This window comes from Wyeomyia smithii, chromosome 2, assembly GCF_029784165.1.
Source record: "Wyeomyia smithii strain HCP4-BCI-WySm-NY-G18 chromosome 2, ASM2978416v1, whole genome shotgun sequence".
Classification (NCBI taxonomy): domain Eukaryota; kingdom Metazoa; phylum Arthropoda; class Insecta; order Diptera; family Culicidae; genus Wyeomyia; species Wyeomyia smithii.
Window position 1 is genome coordinate 274,279,479 of NC_073695.1, and position 24,677 is coordinate 274,304,155.

A 24,677-nucleotide genomic window follows, 5' to 3' on the forward strand; every position below is an offset into this window, starting at 1 on the left:
TGAAACATGCAAAATTGTGACTTTTTATGCTGGATTTGCCTCTAAATCAAAATTTCAAGCGATGACATGTGATTCTTTTTTCATTAAAATGTTTGTTTATGTTAAAATATAAAATGTATGTTTGAAGATGATTTTCTGTATACAGCACAACAATATTGCAGCCTTCTAATAGCGCTCTCGATCAACCAGATTAGTTGAGAAAATTCGTTATCGATATTGTTTTAGCACATTTTGCATGTTGTAGGATAAGAACAACGATGCACCGTGCCCCAGAGCTGAGTCGAGAAAAATTGCAGTTCGAAAAGATTCTCGACCTGATCGGGGATCGAACCCGATATCACAACCGTGTGGGAGCCAATCGACATCGCTAATCACAGAGCCACGAGGACCACATACAGCATACAGAATACAGAAAATCACCGAAAAATATTTTTTTTTAATTTATACGTTTTTAAACGATTACATGCGAAACTTTGACTTTTTATGCGCAATTCGCCTCTGAATCAAAATTCAATGATTTGTTTTTTTTTTGCAATAAAATGTTCGTTGTTCTTTCATCTACAATTTTTTTTTGCAGAATAACCCATATCTCGAGCATGAACATTTTACATTTCTGATGTTTTCGTAGTTTTATGAATAGTTACATTTTACGGCATTCGATTTACTTTTGTACTTTTGAATTTGAATTTGATTTTTATTAGAGAGCTTTTAATCAGAAGGTCATTCAGCGTTTAATCTTACTGTTTTACTTTTTTTGCGTTAATCCAAACTAGAACTCACATCTAGCTGCAGGAAAGGTTACGATTCATTTGTTTGAATATCGATTAAGAGGCAGCTTAAGCATTAAAAATCTTTTATTTTCTTATTTTCTACAAAGTTTTGTGGAATAAAAAATGGCGACTTCCGGTTTCAGGAAAATAACCTAAAGTGATATATGGCCAACAATTTCAATACTTCCGAAAGTGGACCTCCATACGTCATTTTACAGCGATGACACATTTTTTTTTCATTAAAATGTTTGTTAACGTTCAGAAAAGACATTTGAAGAAAAATAACAAGTATCTGATTACTAAATTTGATATATTATTCACAAAACTACATGAAACATGCAAATTTATGACTTCTAAAGTTATATTTGGCCAACAATTTCAATACTTTCGAAAGTGGAACTCCATACGTCATTTTGAAATCCAAAATGGTGACTTCCAGTTTCTGTAAATCAGCCCAAAATCACAAAAAAACAATCCAATATGGGTATTTCCGTTCTGCGCGTTCTCAGAATATTGAAGTAGGGTATCGAACGTCTTCGTCAGTGGTTTTCTTCGGTAGTTTCACTGGCGCAATCTTATGCAAAAAAGGTCCGAAGAAAACCACTGACGAAGACGTTCGACACCCTACTTAAAGTGATGATGGAAGTATAAGATGTAAATTATATTTATGAAGTGAGTTGAGCTAATGCAGCAATGAAATATTTGATCCCGAGCATCGCCGGGAATGTTCATCTAGTAAGTAATAAATTCACAATTGTATATAGCAATTTGAACGATGACAAGTTAGCGATTAGCGGTGCTTCTTTTTCGGCTAGCAGGTTAACGATTAGATGCGAAAATTATTTGATTCACTGACCTGCCAACTTAGTAAACAAAAGAATCCCAATTCCAGTTGGCAGGACTTACGACTGTACTAAACTTGATTGATGGCAACCATGAAACTGCTCCCCGTTATTGCCCCATAATATAATTATAACACAGTGCATTTGTCTTATTTTGCTACTGATCACTTTTCCTTTGTAGGCCGATCTAATGCCGAATTCCCGGACTCACATCCACTAAACAACTATGTACCAGAATGGGTGATAAATTTGTGTCAACCAGAACATAACATTTCGCATTCCTCGCTCGCTATCTCCCGTTTCGGTTGCCACTATTACTTGGTGGGTCTTAATGAAATCAACGTTCGATTGTCCACTTTATGGAGTGTGTTTAATAGGCTTACTCGGTCCAATCGTTCCGTTCGGCTCCATCCAACGTTGTTGTTCGCTTGTGTTGTCAAGGATTTTCGGCCCATTAGCAGTGGGGATGTTGAGATTAGGCAAACCCACGAGCAGACCACCGGAAGGAGCTGGCATCTTCGAAGCTGCGATACGATGATATCTAATTAGAAATCATGTTTTATCGCCTCGAACTAAGAGGACAATGGTTTCGGATTTCTCATTGTTACCGGAGGCACATTTAAACACAAACATAGTGAATCGGCTTTATTTCCACCCCCAACGAGCAATTTAATGCAATCAGCTATTTTTATTTTCTATTCAAACTCGAGCATGTACCGCCATGTCCTGAGAGACCGTCATCATCATCGTTAGCAAATCATTTGAATAACCATCGAAACCAGACAGCATGGACGACTCTTTCCCTCGGGTTTTCCCATTTGCATCGGGAAATTGAACGAAACTGAATTGGTCATAATTTGCAAACGTTTCAATCGACAGTTTTCGATAATTGCCGGTAACCGGACCTGATGCTGGTGGAAGTGGCACATAGCGCGCACACACACACACAACTAGAGTGGGGGAACTTATTAAAATTTCAATCGAGTGAAGTCCGATTGTGTACCAGGCGTTTTGTTGTTCAATATATGCGTGAGTGCATCCGTCAATTCCGTCCAAACACAGGATGCGGAAGCGGATGGCGGGAATGCAAATTGACAGTAGCAAAATTTAATTAATTCCGGCCCTCAATGGGATAATGACGCTGGTGGTGATGACGAGTTTTGGTTGTTTAATTTCCGTCTACCGGCAGCAGCCGACCACGGACCGGTCCATCCTTCGCTAGAAAATTTCCCTGGCAACGATTAGAGGTCACGCAACTCTGTGCACTCTCTGACGATTGATTTGTGTGTGTGGCTCATCGTGCATTGAAAGCTCCCCCCGAATGGACACCGATGACAGAAGTCACCGGACGCAGGCTGTCAATTAGTGCTACAATTTTGAACTAATTGCGGTAAATTAAACATGTTTCGTCAATATAGTCATTAATTGAAGTTAGTTTGGAAAAGTTTCAGTACTGGTCACTCGACACGACAGGCACTCGAAGTGGATTATTTGTTGTGCATCCGATTTCAGTTACTAACACAATTATTGATTTTGTTCTCGAAGTGATGATTATATTTTAATTGCCATCTTGTTCAATTCCTCAAATACTATAATATGGGATGAAATTGATCACTCTTTACGATATTTTCCGAATAAATCTCTAAGGAAATTAGCATCGCAAATTAGCGATTTAGAGAATTAGCGGGCTAGGGTAAAAGCTTCAAGTTTTGCAGTACTCATTGAAGTACAAATAGGAAGAGTTCATGTTTCAAAAACCTGCATAGCATCTTGAACAAAATTAAACGCTCATACCTAAAATACTAGTCTGCGCAACATTTCAACAATTGCATTCATTACTCGTTTCAAATCGCTCCTAACCTCGTGCCAAAGTCACAAATTGCACCTGCTCCGATTCATCTCGACGGCAATAAATTGCAGACCTTGGCTTCGGCAGGATTCGACAAGCGGTGTGCATGCACTAGTTTGCGCTTCTCGGTTGCAAACAAGTTTCCACCGCGCTGCCAGCCATTCCACAACAAATGTCAAGCTCTAAATTTATGCCCGTAATCCAGTCGAATGGCTACGAGGCGCTAGGCGAGAGTGACTAATGGAAACAAGTGCTAAACGCATCTCAATCGCACAAACGCTGGCTTCCACTAAAGCAAGAGAGATTTATTCAAAAGCAATTTGACTAGCCCTGGGATGGGAAGTAAGATTTTTACCGAAATTCCACTATGCCATTAATCTCCGAACCGAACGGTCGAATTTCTCATCCCATCAAAAGCATCCCCGAGGCGCCAACTCCGACGGTGACGCCATGCCTTGCTACTTGCCCAAGCCGATGCGACTTGGAACGAGGAGCACGGTAATAAATCGCTGACAGAACGGGACCAGCAAAGCAAAATGATCATGGATCGAACGTCGTCGTCATCCTCGTCTTTGTCGTCGTGGTGTAATTGCTTTAATTATTGATTTCGTTACGCTCCCAGTTTCGCAGCCAGCAGCGATCGATCGAGAGGCGGGTAAAAACGCGTTACACGGCACTAAAGTGCAGCCATCGATGAGATAGCAAGCAGCTTCGAACACCGTTGCTTCCGGCTAAATTATGCATTATCTGTTTTATTTTTCTTAGTTGCAATTTGTACTGCAGGTTAAACCTAGTCCGCGGAGAAAACTCCTAGCTAACAAATTTCCAGAAAGTCACCGAAGCGGCCGAAGTCTGACTCATTGACATTAATCATACAAAGTCCTTGGAACTGAGTCGCTTGCTCCAGGTATCCAGGGTTCAGAAGGTGGACCAATTACCATTACAACTTATTTATTTTCCGTCCCCCGAAGCGAGAACCCACCGAGAATATTGATTCGTAAGGTTGTCCAACAATTAATTACCCGGCCCCGATCGTGGGCTCGGAACGAGAACACCTACCTTGTACTGTCAATTTGGCGGAGGAACTCTCCCGGGAGCCGACCATGTTTTGCGCGATACACAGGTACCGCCCCTCGTCGGTTGGTCGAACGTCGCTGATCAGCAGATTTCCACCGTCCACGATCCGAACCCGGGCCGGTTCCTTGCTCGACCGATAGTCGTCCAGGTCGAGCATTATTTCGTCCTTCTTCCAGCTGATGGTGGGCTCCGGATTGCCCTTGGGGGCGCCGCATTCCAGCAGGGCCGTCTCGCCGGCCGCCACCCGGGTGTCTTTCGGTTCCACCCGGAATTCGTCGCGGAGTACTGGAAGGGGTGAAGAAATGTAATTATTGCGATTGAATTTACTGAAATAGTGTTTAATTTCACGAGGAAACTGATTTATTAGTGTACCTGGAATCTCACATTTCGTTTACAATCAAACCCTGCATTTTTTCAAATTTACATTCAAACTGCTCTTTAAGCCCAAGTTCTGGTTAGAGACAAGTGTCAGAACACCCTATATCTCAATAAGAACTCTTCCGACTTAAATTTCCGGTCTGAGATCACCAATGTTATGAAAGCTATAATCTCACTTTTATGAAGTCCAAACAAATTCGAATTTCATTTTCAAACGTAAATTTTGAAGCACATTTAATTCTCAACCCGAATCGAAATATATATGACAGTTAGATTATAACTGTAGATTTTGAATAAAATTATAGTTTTATCTCACATCTATTTGAATCCACACCCTGGTTCACATGCCGAATTCAAATTCCGTCTATTCATAATAACGAAGGATAGGTCCAATCCTAGGTACAATTCCCGGCTGAAATGCAAATTGAGTAGATCCGATGTACGGTTTATTTGCGGTCAAAATGTGACCCTATTGAACTCTTGCTTTTTTTCATATATGGACAAAGATATAACACATCTTTGAATTCAAGCTCTAGGTAAATACTAAGTACCTCCGGCGAGACAGGGTGTTGTTGTAGGCCCAGCCGTTGAAATCATCAGTGCAAAAAAAAAACAAAAACAAATAATGTAAATACGGACCAGGACAAACCCAGGCAACAAAAACGAACTTATGATTGATAATTTATGTCATGGAACTGCCAGTCTCCGTTTCAACTTAATGAGGGTCCGAAGTTCGATATTCTAGCGCTGCAGGAAGTAAGCTGGAAGAAAGTATCGACACATACGTAGAGAGATAGTTACACATTCTACCAGAGCTGGGCTCAATTAATTGTGATGGACGAAATTCAGAAGCGCGTGATTGAGTGGTGGCTAATCGACAACAGAAAGTACAAGTTGAGGATTAGAGGCCGTTTAATCAATATTAGCATCATTAACGTGCACAGCACTTACCTAGGAAATAACTAACACTCTAAAGACGCCTTTTACGCTCAAGTGGAGCTGCCTGGTCCTCCTCAGCTGGTCTCGAGGTACGATGCTGGCCTAACAAGCCAGTCGTCGTAGGTTCGAGTCTTGACTCGGGAGAGACTGTGTGTGTCAGTAAGACCGTAGCGCTAGCCCCACAATTGTCCTGTACACTTAACGGTTGGCTGCGAAGTCTGTGTATAGTTTAACAGAAGGTCAAGTTCCGTATCGGAATGTAGCACCAAGGCTTTGTTTTTTTTTGCTTTGGAGCTGCCTGGAATGTAACGTCAAAATCGTTCGCAGAGATCTCAACGCCCAGGTCGACAAGCAGAGAGAATTCAGAGTGGTTAATGGAAAGTTCAGCTCACATCAGTTCACAAACGAAAACGGCCTTCAACTGATTGATTTCGCCGCCCCAAAGAACGTGGCCTTTAGGGTAGGAAAAAAAATTAATGTTAGCTCCCGTGCACTTTCCGTGTTCCTTATGGGTCCCATAACAACTGTGTAACTTTTCAGATCGATCGGTGAAACGCTCGATTTGCGCCCGATTTTTAAAGTTTCCATGCGATTTTATATGGGAAAATCCACTTTTTCAAAACTTTTTCTCTATAAATGTCCAGTTGACTCCTAAAAATATATGGATACATGATGTTTGTAGGAAATTTTCCTGAAAAAAATTCTTCTGAGGACCGTAAGGCGCTACGATGCTCGTAGAAACAGTTATTCACCCCAAACTGATTGAATGTCTGACGAACGGCTCACCATTGAAATTTTCCAGCAGCACTGCTACAGTATGCTGCTATTGCAAACTTGCTCAAGTATGAGAAATGATTTCGAGTGGAATTAATTTTCAAAGTGTGATTTTTGCTCATAGTATCTTTAGGGAAGCCTCCAAGATAAATTTAAGCGATATCATTTCTCATCACATGGTTGAATTTGCAACAGCAGCATGCTACAGCAGTATTGCTAGTAAAATTCAATGGTGAGCCGTTCGTCAGATATTTAATCAGTCTGGGGTGAATATCTTTTTTCACAAGCAAGGTAGTGCCTTGCGGTCTTAAGAAGAGTTTTTTCTATGAAAATTTCCTATAAATATCATGTATTGATATATTTTTAGGAGCCAACTGGACATCTGTATAGAAAAAGGTTTAAAAAAGTGGTTTTTGTCATATAAAATCGTATGGAAGCTTTAAAAACCGGGCGCAAATCGGGCGTATCACCGATCGATCTGAAAAGTTACACGGTTGTTATAGGACCCTTAAAGGAACATGAAAAGTGCATGGGAGCGAAAAAATAACACCATCGCTTTTTGCCCATATAACCGTGTCTCAGTCTAATGGCCATTCGCCGGCCAGGGTATAAACTGGAGCGACAACCTGAAGTCTTGACAGAAAACGTACAAAGCCTTTAGGCAGTATTACCGGGTGAAAGAAAGCTCATCGAAGCCCCTCTAGAGGACCACTGGAGTAATTAACGCCGCGCATCGGTGCGTGGAGGGGAATCGACGTAACGTCTGGTTCGAGAAGAAGTGTGTAACCTGTGCGGTTGCAATTTTAGCATCGTTTCCTTAATTTTGGGTACCGCTGCAAGAGTGTGTAAAAATCACTCTAATTTAGGTGCTGCTGTAAGAGCGTGTACCCAACATGACAATCGCTCACCACTGACGATGAATATCTTTCACGTAAATTAGTTTAAATTCGTTCGATTTTTCGTTTGTGAACAATATTGTAAGTTGCTGGCTCTTTTAAACAAATTATGTATTGTGCCGTTGCAAATGAACGTTTTGTTGAAAAAAACATTGTTAGGTTAGATAATTTTTATGACATGTTTGTGGATTCATTGTAAGGATTATATAGGTCGTAGCTTTCCTCTGGTTGTGAAAAAGTGGTGTGCTGAGTGGTGGCTTCAAAATTCGAGCGTGTTTGTTTTGGTCGACAGCGGAAGAAGCCATCGTGGATGTTCAGTTTAGCTTCGATAGCGGAAACGGTCACACGCGTTGTTTCTGTTTGTTAAGTGCGCGATACCTATATATGTTTTGCCGTTTGTATTTGTGAAAAAAAAAATCCGCCTGGATAAGTTAGAGTCAGAGCGTGAGTAAATGGAGCAGCTCTATAGTTCTTAAGAAACGCGTGAATTCTACAAGAAACTCTATGTATCCCGAATCGTGACAGATGAACATGAGGTAATCGACAGGTGGAAGCAGTACTGCGATGAACACCTGAGTTGAACAAAAATCAAAGATCAAGATGGTTGAAGGTACGACTTCATCAGTCTGATAGTCAAGATCTCCAATATAGCACAAATTCCGGAGGAGTCCAAAATTTCCACGAATATCAAGTCCCCACGCACTGCCACTTCAAGGCCACTTACAATACACTCAACCTTGTAGATCTGTGAAATATTATGGACGAAAATAATCTATCAGTCGAACTGATAAAACTGATCAAGGCCACGATGTATGGTGTACAGTGATGTGTGAAGTTTCCGGGTACGCTATCAAGCCCGTTGGAAACACATAAGTAACTTCGACAAGGTAACGGTCTTTCCTGCCTTCTGCCCAATATTGCACTTGAAGGGGTTAGGAAACGTGCGGCCTTAAACATGCTGGGCACGATCTTTAATAAATCTAGTCAGTTCATCTGCTTCGCTGACGATGTGGACCTTATTGGAAGGTTGTTGAACATCCAGCTGAAACATCTTCCGTGTGTGTTGAGACATTCTAACGCCTGCACAGCAGTGTGTGGAGATGGAAGAGGTGAGTACGTCCTATTATAAAAATATACGAACAACTGCTTCCGGTAATTAATTATTAGTAGAGCATATACGATTCCGCCACGACTAGTCTCCATCAGAGTGTGAAATACCGTTTTTTTCGTTCTTTCCATTCCGCTAGCAACACTTCCGAACAGTTAAGCTATGAGCGATGATTTTGCACGCCAGAAGCTTCTTGAGAGGAACAAGAATCGAAAAGTTAGCATCACTTTTGTGCGAACAACCGGTGAGACTGATCGCGTTTAAAAATAAGGAGCCTTCTAGTCCACCGCGAGGAGTTTTATTTCGACATGTTTATAGTGAAATCCTTTTGACTTCACATCATCAAAAGTGGGAAGTAGGCCAACCGTCTAAACAAGGCCAAACTGTTGCAGGAGCGAAATATCGAGTTCCCGGTATCTGCCGCTGTCTGGCACCTGCGATCTCTGTACACTGGGTATCCATCGAATGCAGCTGAAAAATTTGAAGAAGGAGAGGAAGAAATTGAGGGAGCATTGGATGTGGAATTCAGTATCCTTACCAAGGAAAAACAGTTCACTGATCTTCATCGAGAATCGGCCGTATATGACGCCCCACCTTTTCCGATAGCCTTTTCCAATACCGCGAGAACCAAATTGACTCTGGTACTTGTAGGGATCTAGAGGAGATACATAATTCCGCTTTACGCCAAGAATTTCAAATAATTTGACAGAACGCATAAGCCACCAAACGTATTTGCAGAAGGGCAATATGGCGTTATCCGGAACATTGATACTACGATCGGAAACAACAAGAAGGAGTTTTAATTTGCCATGATTCTAAACGTCGACTTTTTACGGAGACTCCAATCAACTGGTACTCGTTTTAGGCTATGATGTCAGCATCATAAAAATCGGGCGTGGTTATCATGGCTGGAGGTAAAACATCGTCCAATGCATTCAGACCTGTTTGACTGATGCCCACAAGGTAATCGGGAAAAATACGAATAACTACATCCGCAGTGAGTATCTGAAGGACATACCCCTGCATGAGCATTAATATGCATATCAGGAGGGTAAATCTACTGATTCCGCTTTACATTGGATAATAACGTTGATCGAGAAGTCGATTAAATTAAAAAAAAACAGCGGTTAGCGCTTTTTTCAATACTGAGGTAGCTTTCGATAACACGCTTCTTGTATCAATCAGCACACCTTTTCAAAATAACTCCTTCACTACTACCTGTAACCTGTAACCTGTTACAACTAAAATTTTGATTTTTTTTCTGCTTTTGTCAGAAAAGTTACCTAATATACCTAATAAAAAACTGATTTATTTCTAATGATGATACATACACTATTAACAAAAAATATTTGAAAAAGATCCACAATCGGCTTTCCTACGAAGTTTTTTTTTTTTGTGCCAGAATAAGACTTCACGTACCTATATTCGTCTCAGTACCTATATTCGTCTCATCACGCCTTTTTGACAATTTATTGTCAAATTTTACCATATTTTTAATGCAAAACTTACAACCACTGGACAAAATGGAGAAGCAAATAGATTTACTTTAAAAAAATTGTAGAATTTTGACGGTAACTTGGACAAATGAGAGAAAAAAGATGAATATAGGTGCACCTGGCTGTTGAGATGAATAATGAAGCGATTATTCTAGTTTAATGCTCTCCAGTTATTTTTGTACACCAAGAAACTTAAAATCTCATAGGAATCTTTGATTGGGCGACACTGAGAAAGATTCGTTGAGTTGCGTATTGTGTGTATAAAAGGAGACGACTGGTTATTCGGGAACGTTTGCGTTTATTGACTGAATATGATGATCATCTGACCAAAACCCATACCTACCATCGGCATTGCGTTTTCGAAGAAATTGAATCAAAATTTTCTTTTAAAATTCATTCTGATAACATCTCCATTGATAGCCTGGGGTCTGACCATGATTTAGACAAAAAGAACGAAGTCCTAACATTGACCATTGACCATTGGACAAAAGAACTAATAAACTGACAGTATCATAACAAACGATGGCTACGTGCATCTCCAGGGTAACATTAAACCAAGAACCGCCATGCATATGTTATCGAAACTTCACATGCTGTATTTATTTTAATACAATGACCAGCTTGTTTTCTTATGAACTATGTCAAATAAGTTTCCAGACTAATTTGGAAGTGCAGCACAATACTCAGGTAGCTTTCTCACCTTACAAAGTTATGCTGCTTTGGGTTCTCTGTTACTGCGGAATCGAGAGAAAAGAATATGCTGGAAGCCTCTCAAAACAGGAAGCTGCTCGGATATCCATTTGATGTTTCGATTCGGGTCAATGACAATGACAAGGACAACGTTTGCTAGTAATGTTTGAACCAATCTAGGCTGAAGTAGGCCCTACACTGAAAACAATTTGCACGCTAATCCCTAATGCTCTTTACATATGAATGTCAATAAACGAACCTAATCATTCAATTATGTCGACCCATATCGATTTTCATTGGAATCCACGGTATTTTAACGTGTTTTGGCATTTGACGTGTGTAAGCATTGAAATCTGAGTGTAAGAAGATTGATTTCGGTATGCATGACATAACAAATTGAAGTGTGGATATGAAATGTTTCATCTATTAGCACAGATGTAAGTGGAATCCACTTCGCAGTAACGTGTCGATTTTTTACAGTGTACAGTCACTATTGCTGGCCACGCCTTTATATACCGCAACTTGGAGATATTGGAGAGGATATTGAAAATGCGGTACTTACTTAATAGAAACTATTGTTGAGTCTATTTGGTGTTATCCAAGTTGTACCACAAAGAGGCGCAACCCCACAGATGTACATTATATTTCCAAAATGAGCTCAAAACTTCCTAACTAAATCAAGTTTAATGTTACTCCTGGCTTGACCCCAAAGTTTTGAACCATTCTTACGAAAAAAATCTAAACATATAAAAGTGCAGCTCTGTCTGTCTGCCTGTCTGTCTGTCTGTCTGATTCATATAGGCTTGGAAACTACCAAACCGATCGGCTTGAAATTTTGTAAATAGGGGTTTTAGGGGCCGGGAAAGGTGACTGAGATAGTACGAGACCCCTCCCTCTTCTGCAAGGGAGGGGTCCCATACAAATGAAACACAAAATTCTGCACATCTCGAAAACTAATCAAGCAAATGGAACCAAATTTGGCATGTGGATGTTTTTAGGAGTAACAGTTTTTTTTTTTTTTTTTTTTTTTTTTTTAAAGGTGGCGGGGAAATCTGCAAACAGACACCTGAGAAGACAACTCAGGGTGTGGGGATGAGACTAGGGGAGAGATGCTGGGGTAGTTACACTCGCTCAGGCACCTACTGTTCCCTGTCCCGACCCACTAAAACCCCTCCAGTCTCCAGCTCTGGTCTTCCCGGAACGACGGTTAAGTATTACGTCGGGGAGTGGCTTTTGTGCGTGATGCACCCTCTTTACTCTTATAACCTCCTAGCTAACTACCTGGAGACTGGTAATTAGCTACCACTGGCGTGTTGGTGGTTGACCCGCCACACACGTTGCAGCTCCAGAACAATCTGAGAGGCGGCCGCACAGACCGCGTTCCAGATGTCCGGGTCGTCGCACATCCTCCGGACTAGATTGTCCGGAGTAGTGCCAGGCCCGCTCACAGCCATCATGTTGCTCCTCGCTCTTACGAAACGGGGGCATACGAAGAAGACATGCTCAGCAGTCTCCTCCTCCTCCACGCACTCGGGACACATGGGGGACACCGCGTGTCCGAACCTGTGCAGATATTGCCTGAAACAACCATGGCCTGACAGGATTTGTGTCAGGTGGAAGTTCACTTCACCATGTCGTCTCCCGACCCAGCCGGATATCTCCGGTATGAGTCGGTGCGTCTGCCCTTTGTGGAGTTGGACCATTCCCGCTGCCAGCGGAGCATCGAGAATGACCTTCTGGTACCTCGTATGCCCCTTGTGTCACGTTGGTCGAAACACTCTCTGTCCTCCTTGATGGCGATGCTGATAGGCATCATGCCGGACAAGACACAGATTGCATCGTATGACACCGTACGATACGCACTCGCAACTCTCAGGCACATGAGCCTGTAGGTGCTTTCCAGTTTACCACGGTAACTGTTAGTACCTAGCGCTCTGGACCACACTGGCCCACCATACCTAAGTATGGACGAAACCACGCTGGCAAGAAGTCTTCGCTTGCTGCCATAAACCGCTGAGCTATTGGACATCATACGAGATAGTGCTGCTATAGCCGATGAGGCCCTCTTACAGGCATAGTCGACGTGACTCCCGAACGTGAGCTTGTCGTCCACCATAACCCCCAAGAGCTTCAGGGATCGCTTCGAGGTGATGGTGCAGTCTCCGACTCTGACCACCGCCTGTTGCTCCGATTTACGGTTGTTCACAACCGTGACCTCCGTCTTATGATGCGCGAGCTCCAGTTTCCTGGAGCGCATCCAGTCCTCGACCTTGCGTATACAGTGCGCGGCCGTCAACTCGACCTCCTCGATAGACTCGCCGTAAACCTCCAGCGTTATGTCGTCTGCAAAGCCGACGATCACAACCCTTACAGGGAACTTGAGTTTCAACACTCCGTCATACATGACACTCCACAACACCGGGCCCAGGATAGAACCTTGCGGAACTCCTGCGGTAATTGGGACGCACTTCTGACCCTCCTCCGTGTCGTTAACAAGTATTCGATTCTGGAAATAATTTTCCAGAATCTTGTACAGCGACACCGGTACATGGATGCTCCTGAGCGCGAGCGCTATGGAGTCCCAACTGGCACCATTGAACGCATTCTTCACGTCGAGTGTGACGATTGCGCAGTAGCGTATTCCCCTTCTCTTGCGCTGGATTGCTACCTCCGCCGTCTTGATGACGGAAGAGATTGCGTCCAGCGTGGACCTGCCCTTCCGGAAGCCGAACTGGTTACTTGCCAGACCGTGTACACCCTCCGTGTACCTCACCAGTCTGTTGAGGATGATCCTCTCAAGCACCTTGCCCGGTGTCCAGCAGGCAGATAGGCCTATATGCCGATGGGTCCCCTGGCGGTTTCCCAGCCTTCGGCAATAAGACCAGTCTCTGCCGCTTCCACCTGTCCGGAAAGAGACAATCATCCAGGCACCTCTGCATGACTGCCCTGAACAGCCCGGGGGCCGTTTATATCGCCAGCCTGATCGCCAGGTTAGGGATACCATCCGGTCCCGGTGCCTTGCTCACCTTTAGGGATTTGGCGATCACGATGAGTTCCAGGGTTTCGAGGAGTAACAAATGTGTCCATGTTGATTCGACACCCTTCCCTCTTCTGGAAGGGAGGGGTCCCATATAAATGAAACACAAACTTCTGCACATCTCGAAAACTAACCAAGTAAATAGAACCAAATTTGGTAGGTGGATGTTTTTAGGGGTATCGAATATATCCATAATGGTTTGACACCCCTCCCTCTTCTACAAGGGAGAGGTCCCATACAAAATAAACACGAATTTCGCACAGTTCGAGAACCAATTAACCAAATACAACCAAATTTGGTATGCGAATATTTTTAGAGGTAACAAGTATGTCCATAGTGGTTCGATTCCCCTCCCTCTTCTGTGAGGGAGGGGTTCATAACAAATGAAACACAAATTTCTGCACATCTCGAGAACTAACCAACTAAATGGAACCAAATTTGGTAGGTGATTGTTTTTAGGGGTAACAAATATATCCATAATGGTTTGACACCCCTCTCTCTTCTATAAGGGAGGGGTCCCATACAAATGAAACCCATACAAATATAACCAAATTTGGCAGGTGAATGTTTTTAGGTGTAACAAACATGTCAATAATGTTTCGACACCATTCCTTTTTCTGGCATGTCTTCAAATACCATCTCGAAATCCAAGATGGCGACTTCCCGTTTCTGAAAAATAGCGGCAAATGACCCAACATGGGTATTTCCGAAATTGTTTTGATGCACTGAAGCTACAAATCGACCTCAGACAACATTTTGAATTGTAAGATGGCGACTTCCGGTGTCCGGAAAACAGCCTAAAGTGACCAAATACCACTCAATATGAGCGTTTCTTTAATCAGATTGACGCACGGAGGCCGGAAATTGTTTCCAAATGCCATTTTGAAATCCAAGATGGCGACTTCCGGTTTCCAAAAAACAGCGGCAAATTACCAAATACCACCCAATATGCGTATTTCCGGAATTGTTATGATGCACTGAAGCCACAAATCGACCTCAGACAACATTTTGAATTGTAAGATGGCGACTTCCGGTGTCCGGAAAACAGCCTAAAGTGACCAAATACCACCCAATATGAGTATCACCGGATCCATAATGATGCATGGAGCTATAAATTGACCTTAGACAACAGTTTGAATTAAAAAATGGCAACTTCTGGGAATCGGCCGAAAATAATTGAATACTACCACATATAGATATGTCCGTAATCGAAATGATGTAGAGAAGCCAAGCATTGATCCTGGACACCTTTTCTGGAAAACAACGAAAATATATATCCGGAATAGAGGTCATGTACAAAAGCAAAAAGTCGAGGATGTTGTCATTCCGATAAAACCAATTATTTTTTAACGATATAATCGAATCGCAAGGAATCAATGAATTTGAAATGTTTAAAATTATTAAATTAAACACTAAAAAAGGCGGGACGAAGTTTGCCGGGTCAGCTAGTGATTTAATAAAAGTTCCGGATGACATTTTTCAGGGCCCTTTATGTAAAAGCATGAAAGTGCAAAATAGCCACCGTCAATGTCACAGGGGTAAGGAATTATTTCACTGTCATGCAATGCAGTTAAAAAGAGAGCCAAGTCGTCCGTTCTTTTGATTTTCACCGTTTCGAATTTTCTGGAAATTTATTGCTCTGAATTTTGTTGAGTGAACTATAACTTTGAGTACAACGACATTACATAACTAGTGATGGATGTAAAAATACTATCCCGACAGAAACCGGCTATGGAAAGGCAGGTCTTAGGTCGATTTTTGGGTTTCATTTAGATAAGCTGTGCTGTTTGATTTTCATTTTCGCTACACCAAAGAAACGGTGAAGATTATTTAGTTGGATTTTCAGCACCTGAAATATTTCATCTGAATATAACAGCACCTTACAAGGATGAAGATTAAGTGTATCTGAAAAGGAGCTGCGTTTGTTGGAAGGGAAAATTGGAAAAGAGCGATTGTAATTCTAAATGAATTAGTACTTTAGAGTTGTTAGTCTAATCGAATTTAGAGACGGGTGTCCTAATTCCAATCTTGCTCCAATTCCCTCTGAAATCAGAATTTGAATCATCTGCTTACTAAAGTTTACATTTCAGGTGTTTTTCAACAGTTTTTTTTTTTTGCTAAAACTAGTGTGTATGTTGTAAGTGGTTGCTGCTCGATTATGCAACTATTTCAATGGATTCAGCTTGAGCTTGCTTGAGATTGATTGATCACCATCGGTTGCCACTTCGTTACTGACCAGGATCGACCGGAATTGCACATGGATTTTTTTATCAATTATTGCTTGGGATTTTTAGCTATTCGATGTGCATCTCCAATGATCCCTGCATGCTGATCAGTACCAACGCCTGCCGGTCCAGAACGTAGATCAAAGGAAGGAAGGAATACGGATATACTCCTGCACACTCCACAAGCATCACGGGTATGGAGGATATTTGTGTTAGTGTGTTTGTCGCATTCCTTTTCGAAATTTCACCGTATCGCGATTTTAATTCTATCGACTTCGAGAGAGCTACGACGCGCGCGTTCGTCGACCCAAAAGCCAATCCCAGAGACGTACAGATGTTATTTCATTACGAGAACGGAGTGAAGGGTTATGTGTGTATCGCGGTTCTATCGATGCAAGAGCAAAGTTATTTCAGAAGCATATAAATGTTCTCTATCTCTAGGTAATTCTAGGGAGTGGTGATGGTGTGGTGATGAGGAGCCTGAGAACTAACCCATGCTTAAGTCCTTTGATAATTAAAAATGGCCTGCTTCTTACAAGATTCGAACTCACGACCATCTGCTTATCAAGGCGGACTCTGTAACCTTGTGGCTACCAGCTCCCCTCAACTATTTCAATGGATTCAGTAAGATAAATACAAATTATTGTTTCGATTTTGTTATGTGTCGATATTCGAACTCATACCCAGTAAAATATATTCAACGCCTTATCTTACGTCGCACTAAAAGTGCAAGAAAATGTCGCGTGTGTGGATTGCAATATTTGGGGTTTTCCCTGCAGTTTTTTTTGCGATCTTTATCATACATTCTTTATGCGTTTGCTTATGAAGATTAGTGACATTTCCCGTACATACACTGGCAAACGTGTATAGACGATTTGGCGTCCCAATGGGCTCACCTTTATCACCTGTAGTTGCAAATATCGTTATGGAAAAACTGGAACAAGAATGCATGGCAAAACTACATCACAAGGGAATCTCGTTGACAACTTACAAACGATACGTTGATGACTGCTTCGTGATAGGGAAAGAAGACGAAATTGATGCCGTTGCACGTGAATTTAACACGATGGAAGCGTCACTCAAATTCACGGTGGAGAAGGAACAATCCGGTTCACTGAGGTTTTTGGACATAACACTAACAAGGACAGAAGCAAAAATAACGAAAATGTGGTTTCCGAAACACGAAAAAGGTCGGTACCTAGACTTCACATCGAAAAGCCCATCTGCCCACAAGAAAAACTCTGCAATCGCACTTTTCGACCGAGCAATTGAACTGACGGACGTCGAGAGCAGAGTTGTAAGCATACAAAAAGCTAAATCGATACTACTGCTGAACAACTACCCGACACATTTCCTACAGCGAATACTCAAACAACGAGTCCATGCAGCGTACAATACTCTCGAAGATAGGCGGGAGACCAGAGGGAGAACTAAATATGTATCGTTACCGTATATCCCATGTCTGAGCGAGAAGGTGGGTAAAGTACTACGCAAACATAACATCATCGCGTCGCACAAACCTCGGGACCAAGTTAAGAACACTGTTTTCTCAAAACTTAAAGGTCTCCGGGTTCGAATCACCGTAACTTTAATCTTTTTGGGTTTCAATTGATTTTTTTCGGTGAGATTTATTAAAACAAAACAACTAAATAGTTTACGTTTCAGCTTACTAATTTTTCAGCCATCCTCAGAAAAACTATTTTTTCGTGTGCATCACCGTGTGGATCCCTCTAACTTCTCAAACGTAACGTAAACTATTTAGTTGTTTTGTTTTAATAAATCTCACCGAAAAAAATCAATTGAAACCCGAAAAGATCAAAACTTAAAGACAACATACCAAAAATGCAAAAAACTAACTTGGTATATAGCGTACCATGTGGAGCTTGTCCAGACAAGGAATACGTGGGGCAAACTTCACAAACGCTGGAAAAGCGCCTCGCCCAACATCGATATGACGTACGGAGACAAACAACTACAACAGGCTTAGCGCAACACGCAATAGAGAACGGACACGAGTTCGATTTCTCCCGCACTCGAATACTAGAGCAGATTACCAGAGAGCAAAGCAGAATATCGGCGGAGGCTCTCCACATTAAGCTGAGCGGGAACAGATCAGTGAATCTACAACGCGATGCACTGGGGTTCTCCAATACATACATTGGCATGGTTAAAAAACTCAGAGAGGTGTACGAGAACAAAAATCAACCTGCTGATCGACAACGCGCGCAAAATGAGAATGGATAGAAGTTAGAGGGATCCACACGGTGATGCACACGAAAAAATAGTTTGTAAGTCTTGTAACATTTGTGAAATTTCGAAGAATATGTGACATTATTTTAATTTGTATTTTTTTTTTCGTATAATTAAAGTTCTGAGGATGGCTGAAAAATTAGTAAGCTGAAACGTAAACTATTTAGTTGTTTTGTTTTTAATAAATCTCACCGAAAAAAATCAATTGAAACCCGAAAAGATAGACGATTTTACGTACTGGTAGGATAGGATACATGGTATTTGATGATGTTGATGTTGCTTTTACGTGCGTTATGCCAGATTGCCAGCAGTTCCATATTTTCTGTCAAAATTTTATTCATGAATTGAGTCCTGAAACGTCTCATAAAATGGTCTATAGCCGTTTCTGTTTCGCTCGACCTATGAATTGTTGAATCTCGATGCTCCGATTTTTCCACATTTTGCCGATAACGTTCGTAGGTGTGGTAGGTGCGTGAACGTATGGATGAGCTGTTGGGATAACTTTTTGCGGTGAATGGTTGTAGAAAGAAGCGACACGTCTGTACAAGCGCTGCCATATTGTTGTAATAACCTATTTTATTTCATGTTTTCAGCCGCAGATTGGTTCAGCCCGTTGATTGACGTGTAATGAATTAGTTTCATGAAAGTTTATCACTTTTTTTGGGAACACAATATAACGGACACTTTCCAAATGTTTTTCGAATCTTTTTGTTTTCGCATTACAGTCAAATCCCTTTATAGCGACATCGCAAGTGACTGTTGTTATAGCGAAATGTCGCAATAATACGAAGATTTTTCATATATGTAAAACAGAAGGTACCGTTGAGAATGTCGATATAGATTTAGCAATGCGATTCGACTGTACTAGTGTCGCAATGAAGAATGACAAGTATCAGTTTTGGTATGCCGTTATAGAGGAAGGTCGTAATAGCGAAATGTCGCAATAAAACCGAAGATTTTCAGTATAAAACTGAGGGGCTTTGAGAATGTCGCGAGATTTGTCGTTATAAAAATGTCGTTTCATAGGGAGTCAACTGTATTTTTTTGTGTTTTCTACGTTAAAAATTTGAATATTTCAGCTATGGAAGACAGCAGAACTAGATCTTCTTTACATGACCTAATACTTTCTATTGTACTTTACAAATCATTTTCATTATTCTTACATTATCTGTACATGTTCATAATTATAGCGTTACATTATTCCAAGAAAATCATGGTCATATCAAAGTGAATCCTGATCAAAAACAAACCTCTCTAACAAAACTCCCTTCCGTGGTTTTTGTAGGGATGCAGAGGTACACTCGGTCTTTAAAAAAGTAAAGACTACGTTTTAACATTCCTTTCTTATTGTACGTTTCGTGCGGCAGTGACACAACTCGATATTCACAGTCCAAAAGATTGAAAAATTAGCGTTTAAAATTACAGGTCAAAATCTCTTTGTCAACAGCTATGGAGCATGTTGTTCTTTAAATTTCAGAGACACATCAGCTTATAACCTAGTTTTTTTTGTGAAATTTGAAACAAGTCTTTGTGAAACAAAACTTAACCGTATTTGGCATCGTTTGACGAACAAATTTTAGAATGAAAAATCACAGGAGGGTTGTGTGCAAAGCCACGACCGCAAGGTTGAAGTAGAATACTTATACACAGCTCTACTTACGGCTGTAAATTGACCTACGGCCGGCGTATCGGTTCGCGCCGCTTATCGCGTTTAGCCTGGCAGAGGCCTAATGCGTACGGCCAACACAATAGAAAGGTGTTTTTACATTGAAAATTAGACACGGCTTTACTGGAGTAAGTGTTGGCAAATGCATCTACCGCTAATACCGCCGCTATCGTACGAAAAATGACGCGCGTCTAAGAACACCCGAACTGTTTCGCCGTGCCGCTTCCATTTACTTCCTTATTACATCGGCCTTAGGGAAGTACCGGCTGCACCTACCGCTGAGGCTGTTACCATACTGCTACTGGTACCCAAAGCTATAAACTCTTCAAATGAAGTGTTTTATTTGTCCTCAAAAGAACAATCGTTCAATTCCATATCGGATATGATGCAATCGCATCTCTGTAATATTACCGACAGTAATATTCTTCTAAAAAAAATGATCCTACTTTTCCATCAGAGGAAGTGCCGGCTGATGTACCGCAAAAATCTCGCCCGATCGCTCGCGTTGGCGTTCAGCCTGGCAGAGGCCTGAAACGTGGTGATCAACCACAAGGCAAGTCATTTGTTTAATTTGAAGGCAGCCACAGGCGCGACCCGCTGCTATGGTCTGTTACTGCTGAGTGTCGATATCTGCTGTTACTGCTGTCAACGTTGTGGACGGTCCATCCAGTTCACCATCCGACTTATGAATGTAGCTAGTTTTCCCAGAAACACTCTTTTATAGCCGAAGGGTGCTACGTAATAGGCCACGCCTTTCAGTTCAGGTTTACCATTTCCTTATGTTCTTTAGACGAATTATTCCACAATTCGCATTTGGTTTTTGTATCCAGCGAATAAACACCGATGGTGCTCTCACACACACAACGGTTTTAACCCGTATCTTATTGCGGTTTGTAACATCAAGCGATTTCGTTTGCTCGCTGTTGCGTGTTGCATCATGTTGCAACTTGGCAGCTGGGAGACGACGAAATTCTGTTTATGCTGATTGATTAAATCGACTTCATATTAGCTCTGCATCGAACTAACTGCTTTTGTGAATGCGTTCTAACAGGGCAGTTTATTATTAAATGTCGGTTATGCTGATCGCAGCCTTTGCGCTGCCCCTACCGTGGGGGGTTTACTAAATAAAGTAAAAATTAGACAACTACAACAGAATTTGATTGCATCCCGCACAGAATGTCCGCTTGTGTTGATGCCAGAAAATTATAAACCTTCAATTATTTTTTTATTTGCCTTGAAAAAAGCATTTTGCGGTTCAAAATCGGTTGCTAATTACAAACTTTGAGCTGCCCTAACATTGGGGGAATTAAGATACACGGACAACATGCACTGTGAAAGCTATTTCACATTCAGTAATTTAGACGGGTGCGACAAATTTAAATTGCTAATATGCAACACAGAATGCTTGCTTGCGTTGACAAAAATTATTAACTTCCAATGACTTGTTTATTTGCCTTGAAAAAGGCGTTTTGATTTCCAAAATTGGATTTCCTAATGGCAATCTTCATGCTGCCCCAACACGGGGGGAATAATGGCTGTCTGGCGACACACGCTGAGAAAAACCGCGCTGCTCCTGAAGACGTGGTGACCAATCACAGGGCTAGTGCTGCTGCTAAGGAATGTCTAGAACTATTATGAGCGGCTCCGGCTGAAACAGGCTCTTATATAGGCCAAATAGCATGTTTTCAATTGCAAGGTATATGATCCTGTCGACCGTGCTTGGGAAGCAAGCATAAAACGACCAATCAGAGGTCGAATTTTTCGTTTTGACAAGGCTTGACTATTTTCAATAGTACAATAGTGTGAATAATAAAATTACAATTATCTTATTTTGGGAAGAATCTTAGAAGATTTTGCAATCTATTGCTGCAAGAACGAAGGAAATCCATCGAATACTAACCGATTTATTAGCATTTGAAATTGTACACATTTTTCACTTTTTTCGATTTTAGATTTTCATTTCACATCCCTATGTAGCCGAACTTCCTGAGAGAAGTATTCTACTTCAAAAAAATTTAGTTGTGTCGGTGTTGCACAAAACCGACGATATTCCCACCTTACTGTAAGAACGTGGCCGGCGCCGTTATTGGTCTATAAAAAATCGGGTCATTAAATGATGCACAGTGAGTGAAAATAAATTTCCAATCCCAGTCGTTCTTTCAGTTGATTCGTTGAGCATCCTGAGTGGCTTAGATCCATCACGGAGTAGAAACCATTGATATGTACAGTCAGAGTTAAGCTTAGCTGAAGTAGGTATCGATATATGCCAAAGGTGTCATTTCCAAATTCGGACCCGAGACTTATTCAAAGTACAAACCAAATGCCAAAACTAAAACTAGGTGTAACATCAAAACCTCAAAAAATTCTGATGCGGTTTTCTACTTTCACAAGAAAAATTGACTCCAGTATAACGAATTGAAGAAAGGACGACCGATCGCAATCATAAATTAATGTTGTCATTTAGCACCACGTAATAAAATAGCTGTTTCCCAAAGTAATCCACCCGCTTTGTACCATAGCTTACTTTCTCTTGCAGTAACAATTCAAAACAAGTCACACCAAACCACACGCGGCAAAATGGTGTTGAGATCGTTGTAACGATCGGGTTACAATCTGAAGGTCCCGCAGATTACCATTACATGCCTCATCAGGCCGCCGCGGGCGCTTCGGGCGGTGGCGGTACCGCAAGCTTTCATCCCAAAAACCATTCAATCGAAACCATTAAACTGCGCCCTAATAACAACGGTTTATTAAAAGCACCCAAAGAAGAAGAAGAAAAAAAACCTTCCAAAGATTGTGTACGCTCAAGGAAGGCACTTTATCTCCCCTATATTTGTATAGGCCAAAGAGCTGCCACATACAACTCATTTGCGGTTTCATCAAATTCATCAACCGGTACACCGATCCCTCGTCTCGTCCCTTTGATTTTCTGGCGGGTAGCACAAGATAACGAGAAAAGAAACCGCCCCCGGGGGAAATGACTGACTGGTTGTGGGCACTGCAATCCGGGCCCTCGGTTTGACGGTTACTGATGGATGAGTGAGGTTACCGCCGGAGTCAACCCACGGAGGCGCCACAGATGCAAATCCCGCTTCTGGCATCTCATCCTGCCTGCCAATTGCTGGTGCTGTTGCACCTCGTTCGGGGCTTTGAATTTGTTTACTTTCATACGGTTGATTCGATTTGCTGAGGGCACCAGGCTCCAGACTGGCTTTCAGTAACTAGTAACTAAATGTTGTGCAGCCAGTGTTTGGTAAGATGTTATTTATTTTAATGCTACACAGACGTCTGCGGGTTACGAATCTCAGGCAAATGATCCTGTATTGGGAAATGGAATTTATTAGGTGCAATTTGCTGCAAGCGAAGAGACGCATGAGGTGTGTGGTTTTCTTTTTGTGAATGAGACTTCAGTGCAGAGGGGAAGGGGTTTTGGCGACGGCGACAGCTGTGAAGGTTCACAAATTATCGTCAATCATTGCATTGAAAGTGGGTAACCTTTGTTGTGGTTTTTAAGGAACGGAACATTCGAAGCTAAACCAAACTAGTTCGGGTGTGTGTTCACACAAATTTAATGTGTTACTACTGGCGAGTGCCTTATATGGAGCTGATGATGATTTATTCGACGCGGAGAAAATGATGTTAAATTAATCTGCGACAGCGCAAAAGAGAGATTGATTTATACGTAATAAACATAGGCCCGGAAGGCATGGAGTTAATTAGTGGCAGAGAATATATCACTTTTTTATGTTCAAAGACAGTTTTATTGCTTTTTTCAATATCTCTCAATAAGTTTTTATCGCTTTTTTGATGTTTCAATTTGATGATTATAAGTTCGCACGTTTCGCTACATTCCATTTTGTGACATTTATTAAACAATATATTTTGTCTATAGGTATAAATTAAATTTCTTTTTTCTACATTAAATGCTAGATAAATTTTTGGCTATCTAATAATCAACACTTTGGTCATTCGGTTCATTATTTCACCATTTGGTCACTATTTGTGTATGATCGTTTAATAGCCACATAAAATCATAAACGATCAGTTTTCACCGCATTCCATTGTACCATTTACATATGTAATTTTCAAATTGAATTAATCACAAAGTCTATTTTTAATCAAATAAAATAATTTTCTCTAAATGCAAACCTCTTTTTTCTAGCCATCACTGACTCTTGACATCTACCATAGCAAAAAAAGAAAAAAAGTATTTCTTTTTACCCATTTCCTGTCGTATGCAAATTGGAAGCAACTATGACTAGCCACTCCACACACACAGCAGGACAGGTCCGGCCTGCTCCGACCATATCCAAACAGGAAAGCAATAATTGGAGAACCAGATCCGCGGCGGACGCCACAGTGGCACTATACAGAGTTAGTCAGCAGTGACACCAGGAGGAGATGCTCCTTCTTTCCAACTATTTCAACGTTCGAGAGCGCTTTGACTGAACAAACTGAAAACCAATTTCGCTAATCGGTGCAGACATCACGTACTACCACGGGTGGCTGGCTGGGCTGGACGAGAAGAAGCTGCGCGCAAAAATCCTGCAATTTACGACTATTACGATCACAATTACCATAAAATTGACACCGTTCAAATGGGATTGCCTAGTCGTCGTAACCCACCGAGCAGGTGGCTTGGGCGCTGAACGACCGAACTAATTAGTTACTAAAGCGAAC

The 24,677-nt window shown here is 41.6% G+C and overlaps 1 protein-coding gene across 2 annotated transcripts in view; it reads right to left on the minus strand.

Annotated features, from left to right (window-relative positions):
• LOC129724326 (roundabout homolog 2-like) overlaps positions 1-24,677 on the minus strand; it is a 521,020-nt gene that overhangs the window by 141,859 nt on the left and 354,484 nt on the right. For both annotated transcript variants that reach the window (XM_055679088.1, XM_055679087.1), the window contains exon 4: positions 4,521-4,823. In XM_055679088.1, the coding sequence (XP_055535063.1) occupies positions 4,521-4,823 (303 nt within the window). The remainder of the gene's footprint in view (positions 1-4,520; positions 4,824-24,677) is intronic.